This window comes from Coenobita brevimanus, chromosome 84 (genome assembly GCF_032717465.1).
Source record: "Coenobita brevimanus isolate Jiangsu-jjx chromosome 84, ASM3271746v2, whole genome shotgun sequence".
NCBI classification, from domain to species: Eukaryota; Metazoa; Arthropoda; class Malacostraca; order Decapoda; family Coenobitidae; genus Coenobita; species Coenobita brevimanus.
In genome coordinates, this window is record NC_137037.1 from 22,276,984 (window position 1) to 22,287,307 (window position 10,324).

The 10,324-nt window shown below is 41.0% G+C and overlaps 2 protein-coding genes across 2 annotated transcripts; both read left to right on the top strand.

The window, feature by feature from the left end:
* The first annotated feature begins 5,811 nt into the window (after positions 1-5,811).
* LOC145410095 (zinc finger MYM-type protein 1-like) lies at positions 5,812-6,270 on the top strand. The gene has a single exon (XM_080280300.1). It carries the CDS (start codon positions 5,812-5,814, stop codon positions 6,268-6,270), a length of 459 nt encoding a protein of 152 aa, XP_080136426.1.
* Positions 6,271-6,477: 207 nt separating this feature from the next.
* Positions 6,478-7,278, top strand: LOC145410096 (uncharacterized). Its single transcript, XM_080280301.1, has one exon. It carries the CDS (start codon positions 6,478-6,480, stop codon positions 7,276-7,278), a length of 801 nt encoding a protein of 266 aa, XP_080136427.1.
* Positions 7,279-10,324: the final 3,046 nt, after the last annotated feature.

Genomic DNA, 10,324 nt, shown 5'->3' on the forward strand with positions numbered 1-10,324 from the left:
TAATTACACTGTCATAAGTTAAACAACATCGTTATGAGACGACGGAATGAACAGAAAAGACGACAGCATTTCCTAGAAGCCCATGTAATAGCTTCTGCCACACAAGGGGATATGTGAAATGGAGCAGCTATACCCATATTACTCTAACTTGGCCTGAAATTGCTATCTCTCCATTTTGAATGCTCACTTGCAACAATAGATAACCACTAGAATATGGTGCCACTTACGAAGAAGTGCAATAGAAAAGAAGTAGAGCCATAGCAATACCTTTTACTTTCACTGAACGACGTGAAATAACCTAAAGGGAAGAAAATCTCGGCCCGGTTGAGGTTAAAGAGTTAAAGCTGAAGATAAAATTCCGAAGATACAGGAGAAAATAATTCTGCAGCTATAGTTATTATCGCTTGAGTGGCCTAGATTTTCGTTGTTTTGCAGCTTTTCCTTGCGTAACATGACAGCCCTACATCCTTTCCACAGCACCCTTTGGGATTAGCATCATAAGGGTATTCTGGTGTTAATCTGCTGATATATCCCAGCATTCAAGATGGGGACAGGACAATTTTAAGCCAAGGTGGAGTAAGAAGATTGTAGTTACCAGGATACAGACGAACGAACTATGGAGTTGTGTAAGACTGTCTAAATAAGTGCCCTGGCAAAGGGAGGGATTGACGGCATGAAATAGCTGTCACAAGGAAGCTGTCATGAATCTAACTCAGCATACTGTGGGTTATTGTGAGCATAATAATTCTTACATATTGCATGGAGTGATAAGTGAAACATAATTATATGAACAGAGTACTGTATTGGCGCCGTAAGACCCATGCACTTTGCAACCTCTGCTAAACTTTTTAGATGCTAGTTTAAATTACCAGTGGGGGACACACAAACAAAAAAAAAAAAAAAAAGGAAAGAAAGAGATGAAAATAAGTTTTGATGAAGCTAAAATATTGCACTATTAAAATAACAATGACTTCCCATGAGATGAATAAAAATTGTCTAGTAGAAGCGAGAATGAAACAATACAATATAATGAGTAAGGAAAGCGAAAACAGCTGTCCTTGCTGTCAGATAAATATACTCGTCTAATGGTAGAAGAATGAAATAGAATGACATCAACATTTTATAACAGCTCACATAAAGTACTCCTTTAAATACGTTTATCAATACATACAGAAATTACATACATTTATATAGATAGATAGATAGATAGATAGATATACAGATACACAGATAGATAGATAGACAGGCGGATAGATAGACAGATAGACAGACGGATAGATAGACTGAGACAGATAGACATATTTATATATATATACAGATAGACAGATATATAGATAGATGTGTGTGTGTGTGTGTGTGTGTGTGTGTGTGTGTGTGTGTGTGTGTGTGTGTGTGTGTGTGTGTCGATAATTCGTAACTTTTTTGGAAATTGCTTGCATTCAGTGCTCCGCTAACAAAAAAAATAATGATGATATAAATAAAAGCCTATGGGCAGCAAGAATACATCAGAAAAGAGGTCGAAACCTGAACAAATCCGATATGAAATCTTTAATATCATCCTAGTCTGCTTTGGGCGATCAGAGAGACGGGGTGGAAAAGGAGCTTGAAAATATTGAAATGGGAAACCGATATTAACCTGAAGGGATAATGCTTGGTGGGGGACACAGAGGAGTAAGGAGGGGGGAAGAGGGAGGAAAAGAGAGAATGTGTAGTAGTGGTGGAGAGAGAGAGAGAGAGAGAGAGAGAGAGAGAGAGAGAGAGAGAAGGGACGGAAAAGTGAAAAAGACACAAGAAGGAAAGTTGAGAGGAAAAAATGGAACAAGTTAAAGAGGAGAGAGAAAGAACAAAGAGGGAGAATGAAAAGTCTAAATGGAAAAACGATGTTATCCTGAAGGTGCGATGTTTTTGGTGAGACAAACGAGAGAGAGAGAGAGAGAGAGAGAGAGAGAGAGAGAGAGAGAGAGAGAGAGAGAGAGAGCGAAATATGAGACAAGAGGGGAGAGGAGAGAAAGAGGGAGAGCAAAGAGGAAATCTGAGAGGTGATGGAAAGAATGGGATGACAGGGAGAGGAAAGGAAAAGGGCTGTAAGAGGGAGAAGAGGGAAAGTGAGGAAAGGGAGAGAGGAGAGCATGGGGAATTCTTAAAATGAGGTGAGGTGAGAGAGAGAGAGAGAGAGAGAGAGAGAGAGAGAGAGAGTCAGACTGACAGACAGACAAACAGACAAACAGACAGAGACAGGGAGGGAGACACAGACAGACACATACAGATATATAAAGACAGACAAACAGACACAGGCAGATTGACAGAAACACACACACACACACACACACACACACACACACACACACACACACACACACCGACACAGAGACACCGACACACAGGCAGACACTGACACAGAGACAGAGAGACAGACAGACAGACACAAACTCAGACACAGAGATAGAGACAGTGGGGTTAGGGGGATGATATGTGAAGAAGGAGGATAAATAGACAGAAGAGAGAGAGAGAGAGAGAGAGAGAGAGAGAGAGAGAGGGAAAGGAGAAAAAAGACTAGACAGCAATAGAAAACTGCCTTTTTACCCAGAGGCAATCATATCCCACACCAACAGGTACGGTAACATTAGACTGGAAATGCAGACAACCCTGCCTTACAAAAAGCAATTGTAATCTGTAACAATAAGCAACTGCATCGTACAACAATGGATATATATATATATATATATATATATATATATATATATATATATATATATATATATATATATATATATATATATATATATAACCTGCAACCATAGATAACTCTTTTGTAAAAAAATAAGCCATTGAATTCTCAGTCAATAGACTGTTCTATCCTTCAATAGTGGACTGTTTCAATATGCAACGCAACAGCAGGTATGTGTTTTTTAACTAGCCTGCAACAATACAGAATTAGACGAAAGAAAATATATATACGATGATCGTATTGAAAACACTAACAGGATCCTCTATGCATCTGAGGTCATTTACGTAACCTTTTCAAAAAAAAAAAAAGAAAGCTACAACAATAATATACGTACATCTGCAACCCGCAGCAATATGTAGCAATATAAAACAGCTTCTAGCCAACCATCTCCCGTGTGTGTGTGTGTGTGTCTGTGTGTGTGTGTGTGTGTGTGTGTGAGAGAGAGATTTCTGCAGGCAAGTATGCCCTATATGTTTAAGTCGTTTTTTCGTGTAGCGAAACTGAACCGAAGGACTGACGACCACTTTATGTCACTGGGGAAGTGGTCCATCCCGACCCAATGCTTCCCCCTCGTGAATAGTTATGGAATGGTGTTGGATTGTAACGTGAAGCGCATGTGGAGTTTTTCTTATGCTGGTTTGCCTAGGTTTGTAAGGGAGAGTTTGGCATGGAGGAAGCCTCGACAGGGTGCGAGTTCGTGAGGATACATGAAAAGACAAGAATAAAATACATTTTTTGAAAGTTAACCTGGTTCATGTATGTTTTTCTTTTTAGCTTACTTCACATTGCTCAGTGACAGAAAAACACCATGCTAAGGCTCTACATCCTATTCAGAGCGCATCTCTGTGACTAGCGTCATATTCTAATGTTAATCTTTTGTCACAACTCAGTATTAAAGATGGAGGGATAGTAAATTTTGGTTAAGTCAGAATGAAAAGAGTATGTCATCACAGTGAAGAGCTATAAGGAGTTTGTTCATATCCCTTGCAACAGAGGATAAAGACATCTGTATTCTGTCCTCACAATGCACAAAGCGGTGGCCTTGACCAGCCAGTAAAGCTAGATATTCTGAGGATTCAGCAGGGTCGGCTCTACCCTTCTGCTTGAATTAGTGAAGGGGAGGCAGGCAGGCAAGCAGGCAGACAGGGACGGACAAGATTGGTAGGCAGGAGGGGAGATGAAGGGCAGTAGGGTCAGATGGGTTGACAGAAAGAAGTACAAAAGTGTACATAGGAAGGAAATCAGCATCAAACTTACTGGATCTATTTTAGGTGTTTGCATTAGAGTAGCCTAATATATAACCCGGATATTTCTTCTTAACAGGGCCGGCCCTAGGGCGATGCGAGTGATGCAACTGCATTGGACCCTGCGCCTCTAGGGGCCCTTTGCTCCCCCCCCCATAAAAAAAAAAAAAAAATTAGGCCCTTTGGGACCCCAAGCCTCACGAGAGGGCCCCTGATAGAGCATAATGTGGCGCAACGCACTTGACATGTCTGTAGCTGAGCGCGCCCCTGAGTGAGCATTATGTAGCATGCACCAGCAGCACCAGCCATGCCCCTCTCTCATAGTGCTCATTTAGGGCTCCGCTCTACCCGAGGTTAGGTGTGTGACCCCTGCAGATTTATCACATTCTTCCTCATGTTTATCTCTTCAACACGTTTTCAAGAAGTGTGTAGTTTTTCTTGGCTTGATTGATTGTCTTGGTAGCGTTGTTTATCAGAGGTCTAATCTGTGAAATTTGTGCTGCATGCATTTTCCAGAATTAAAGAGTGCTAACTGCTTGAGTCCTTGAGCTAAGTGATTTCGGCTGTTGGCCTAGGTTTCATAGTTTTCTTGTGAGATCCTGATCGGGCTTATGAAAAGATTCTGTCAAATATAGTCTGTAACTTTCTATAGGAAATATTTTCCTTAAATGATTAAATGAATTTCTACTGGGATTATAAGCATCAGGCCTGTATTCAGTCTGCAGTTACATGAGCTGACTGTGGGTATTGTGACATCCAAGATTAGGAGTTAAGGACCCAGACCTCTATGTATTTTTGCTAATATCTGTGTCTTTGGATCCATTTGATAACAGCAATGATTAGCAGTTCTTTTCTCTGACTGTAGCGCACCAATTGTTAGTGGTTTTGGTTAAGAAATTCCCCGGCCGAAAATCCCTTCATCTTCTGATAACAGCAGGAGTTGAACAGCACTTAATTTAACACTTGTCAAGAAAATCTTTTTGAAAAATTTTAATACTGTTTAAAGAACCTTAGCCCTCCCTCTTTGCAAAAAGATGCCGAAAAGAAACCATGACATTGGCAGAATCTGAGTGGCAGTGAAAAGAGGAAGATACAGGCAGCAAAAGAAAATGAAGTCAAACGTTTCAGTGGAGCAATGGAGAAATTTATCATTAAAAAGAATGACACTGAGACCGAAGAGTCAGACTGTGAATCAGTCAGTTCCATGAAGGTCCAAGATCTGCCCAATCTTCCTGCAGCTCCTTCCGTGCAAACTGCTGAACAAGCTACATCATTATCTAGCTTGACTCAGCAGCGTACATCAGAACTCAAGAGGAAAGACAGCAGCCTTGATGTTAGCTTTATTGAAAGTTATGAGGATCCTGCCTCTTGGCCAAAAAATCCTTTCACAGCTCAGCAAGATTTTCTGGTCACAAAGGGTCCACAGAAGTTAGATTTGAACCATGAATTCCCCAAAGATGCAGCAGGCAGGAAATTTTCAAATTCCTTCGTACAGTGCAAATTATCATATGGGGAGGTGATGCAAAGAAAATGGCTGGTGTATTGAGTTAGAAGAAATCAGATTTTTTGTTTTTGTTGTAATCTTTTTTCCAGTGTTAATGCCGCGCCGTCCTCTGATGGGTTTCATGACTGGTCCAATGCTAGTGTGCGTTTAGTTGAGCATGAAAAGTCCAGTGGTCACTTGCAGGCAAGTGTTCAGTGATTTGAGGCTGAGCAAAGACTAGAGAAGGGTTGCTGTTTGGATTCAGTTCATCAGCAGCGAATCAATGATGAAAAGCTACGGTGGCAAAATGTTTTTCAGCGCCTCCTTGCTATTGTTCAGTTTCTCTCAGAACATATATGACTTTTCGAGGATCTGTTGATAAACTCTTTGAACCTAAAAATGGTAATTTTCTTGGCCTAGTCCAACTGACTGCCAAGTTTGATCCTGACATGCAAGAACACCTGCGACGAATCAAGGATGAAATGATCCATGACCATTACCTTGGCAAGCATATCCAGAATGAGTTGATTCAGCTGATGGGTAACAAAGTCCAAAAGACAATTATTGACCGTATAAAGGCCTCAAAATACTTTGCTGTTATACTTGATTGTACTCCAGATGTTAGTCATAAAGAGCTGTTGTCTCTGACAATTAGATATGTATCTAATGGCTCCACTGTTCCTATTGGAATATATGAGCATTTTATTGAATTCATTGAGGTGAAGGAAAGTACAGGAAAGAGTCTTCTGGATGTTCTTCTTGACAAGTTAGTGACTGGGTTTAAATTTACAAGCTATCAGGGGCCAAGGCTATGATAATGGTGCTAACATGAGAGGCAATAAGTCTGGTGTTCAGGCTCGTCTTTTGGAAATGAACCCAAGAGCTTTCTTTTCACCCTGTGCATGTCACAATTACAATTTGTTACGGGGGATATTGCCAAGACGTGTCCAGAGGGAATGACCTTCTTTGGTATCCTTCAAAGGCTGTATGTCTTGTTTTCTGCTTCAGCTCAGAGATGGACAATGTTCACAAGACATCTTAAGGACTTGACTGTGAAACCTCTCGGCGAAACCCGATGGGAATATCGTATTGACAGTGTCAAAGCTGTGAGGTACCAAATTGTTTTGTTTTACGATGCCTTAGTGGATATTGCGGAGGAAACAAATGACCCCAAAGCTCGCAGTGAAGCTATGTCCCTATGCAGTGAGCTAGAAAATTTCAAGTTCATTGTTTCCATAGTATTGTGGTATGCTATCCTTTTTCAGGTCAATCAGGTCAGTAAACAGCTACAAGGTGAGGCAGTTGAACTTTCTGTTGCAGCCAAAAGCATGGACAGAACTATTGCATGGCTGCAAAAATACAGAACTGATGGGTTTGAAAATGCTCTTGCAGATGCAAAGGAGATAGCCAATGATATGGACATTGAACCAGTCTTTAAAGGGAACAGAATTCGTAGAAAGAAACGAACATTTCAAAATGAAGCTCAAGATCAGCCAGTTCAAAGTCCACAAGAAAGTTTCAGAATTGGATGTTTCAATCTCATTCATGATAGAGCAATTTCATCCATGGGACAAAGATTCCAGCAGTTGAAGTCACATGATGCTTTGTTTGGCTTCTTATTTTCTTTCCACAACCATACCAAACCAGAAATGAGAGTGCATGCAGCCAACTTGGAGAAAAGTCTCACCGTAAATGGCACCTCAGATATTGACGGTTACATGTTAGCAGAAGAAATGGATGCTCTAAAGTCTGTTATTCCAGAGGAGATTGCTATCCCAGCCCTCCGAAATCTTAACTTCTTTCTAAAAGGAACAGCAATGTAGATTTCCCAAATGTTTGGATTGCCCTGAGGATATTGCTGACTGTTCCTGTTACTGTGGCATCAGGTGAAAGAAGTTTTTCCAAGTTGAAGCTTATTAAGACATACCTGAGGTCAACAATGACACAAGATCGTCTAATGGCCTAGCCATACTTTCAATTGAAAATGAAGTCTCATCTCAGCTAGACTACAATGAAATAATCAGAGACTTTGCAGGCATTAAGTCCCGCAAGATAATTCTCTAAGGTTCAGTTACATAACAGTGAATGATGTCAAACCGCACAATGAATCTCTTAATCTCAAGGAGGAATGCAAAAAAGATGAATATGATCCAGAACATGCTCACTGTCTGTTTATCATTGTAGTGGCTGTATATATCTATTGTATCTATCTTACATATTATATTGTATCTTGTATCTTGTATATTATACTGTATCTTGTATCTTATAGATATTGTATATATCTATGATACAGTGGTTTAGGAATCTTTGTTTTACATTTCTAATTCATATCGAATAATTTGCATTAATATCTGAGTCCATGCAGTAAGCATAACTATAAAATTGTGTTATTTGAGGGGGCTTTGGCTTTGACATTCAAAATCAGAGGGGGCCCCGCCCCTACTCCTTGCATTGGGCCCCACATCTGCTTGGGCCGGCCCTGCTTTTTAAAGTCAATGACAGGAATGGCAGATGAGGAAGGGACCTTCCATCCCCCCAGCCGCAGCTGACAAGATAAAAAAATAAAGACGAAGACATCCATGCAGGACACAAAAGCTGTCATGGGAAAACCTTAATAGGAAAGGACGAATGATACTCATATCCAGCAGTACCTTAACTTGTTAAGGAAAGACCCATCATTATAACATTTTGTGTACAGAGATGATATTCTGCGACTGTGTCGTCCACGCTTTTATCACAGAAAGTTTATTCTTCAGAAATGCATTATTCATTAATGAACACATATCATGGGCGTTAAAAGTCATACACTTATCCAAGAGATATTTTTTGCAGTTTGTCACGATGGAATTGAACTTGTTCCACATATGTAAAGATCTGTTGAAGCATAAGTGCTGTGCGTCATGTTATTTGGAGTATATTCCAGAATTTTTGTCGCTGTTACCTCCAGTTCACCTCATCCATATAATTTCTATAAGAATATGTAAACATACTCGGTTCATCCTTTCACTTCTCGTATGATATATCTCTCACAGTGGATACATTTTTGCTACCCATCGCTTTAAGAAACTCCACAACTATTTTAGTGATAAAGTGATAAGAACCGTACACATATTGGAGTACAGGGAAAGGATAAAAGATGAGGATAATATTATTTTTATTATATTTTGACATCCATTCCAATGCTTTTCGTAATAATCCAGCTAATTTGCTTTCCTTCTGAGCAATCTCTGTTCGGTGCTTTTTTGGTTTCAAGTATTATGATAATATTATCATAATGACTAAATCATGTTTGCTGCTTTAATAATCAGGCTGAGTATTACTCAGACATTTTGGCATATTCATGTTTTTTTCAAACTAGCAGAAGTACCCGGCGTTGCCTGGATAAAACCCTATAATCGGGCATACCGTCACTGTCTAGGACCCTGGATGGTCATTTCTCCTGTGGGAGAAGATCTCAAGGCTCCCATTTTACCCACTAAACCAGTGTTCCTCCTTGTGCTCACCTCTCCAACGATATATACACCATGGACCTATTCATGCCATGGATTTATTTTACCACAACCCACCCATTCAGCAACCCTTTCCACCCACCTGCTCGCCCAACCACTCACCTACTCTACCCATCCATCCACCCACCTTCCCACTGAACCTGCTCACCCGCCGATCCACAAATCCACCAATCGAAACCACTCACTCCCCCACCCATGCTGCCCCACCACTCCCACACAACCTTGTCCACCCACCCCATATATCCTGCCCCATCACACTCACCCTCCCACCCACTCCAGCAACCCTGTCTCTCCAGACCCACCATTCCACTCAACCCTGCCCACCCAACCCACCCACCCTGCCCACCCCACCCACCCTGCCCACCCCACCAATCCGTTCTCCCATTTGACCCGTTCTAGTTGATAATGATATGGTTGACAAGAGGAAAAATTTCAGTAACTGGCTGCCTTGCTTCCACCATGTCGACTTTATCATTTCTTCTTAGTTTTTATCTTGCCATCAGGGGCACCACTTTAGCAACTGTAACGTACACAATTAAACTGGTCATTAATTGTTACACCTGTTAGAGCTGTTTAGGGAGTTCTGTATGCATTCCTTCGATTTCTACAAAGGACAGACAGACCGTCAGTGCCTGGGACCCTAGATGGCCATAACTCCCGGAAGACAGCAATAGAATAACTTGAGCACACTGGCATTGAAATCACGCACCTTCAGTTTCAGAATTATTTTATTTTTAGAAATGTATTGGACACCTGTTAAAAATCATGATCAAAAGGTTTGGTCGTGCGGTATATTTTCTGTACTAACAGGGGTACTCGGGGAAAGCTTGGCCTCCCTGGGTCACACACTGCCTAAAACCTTGTCCGAGTGAAGAATTACCACTACAAAAATTGTTTTCTAGGTTAAAATAAATAAATTTGGTCGTGCATTGAGAAAACACACAAACACACTCGCACACACATTGTGCTTTATACGCCCGCGCGCGCGAGCGCGAAGGCGTGCGCGTGTGTGTGGGTGTATGTGTGTGTGTGTGTATATATATATATATATATATATATATATATATATATATATATATATATATATATATGGAGCCTCTGTGGTACAGTGGTAAAGTGTGCATTTTCGTATGCTGAAGAACGAGGGTTCGCGCCCCGCCAGGGTAATAAACTTTGGGAGCGTTCTTCATGCCACGTACTGCATTGGCGGACACAAGGGGTGCTGTGGTTGAACCAGTGTCGCATACTGTAAAGTATGTTTGCACCCACTCGGTTTGCGTGGGCCGATTACACTTGGTTTACAGACTACACACACATCCAAAGCCACTCCAACGCAAGTTACCCTTACAAGCACTTCTTA

Excerpts from the sequence above, each read along its gene's own strand:
- LOC145410095 (XM_080280300.1), top strand. The coding sequence starts at position 5,812 with ATGACTTTTCGAGGATCTGTTGATAAACTCTTTGAACCTAAAAATGGT.
- LOC145410096 (XM_080280301.1), top strand. The coding sequence starts at position 6,478 with ATGTTCACAAGACATCTTAAGGACTTGACTGTGAAACCTCTCGGCGAA.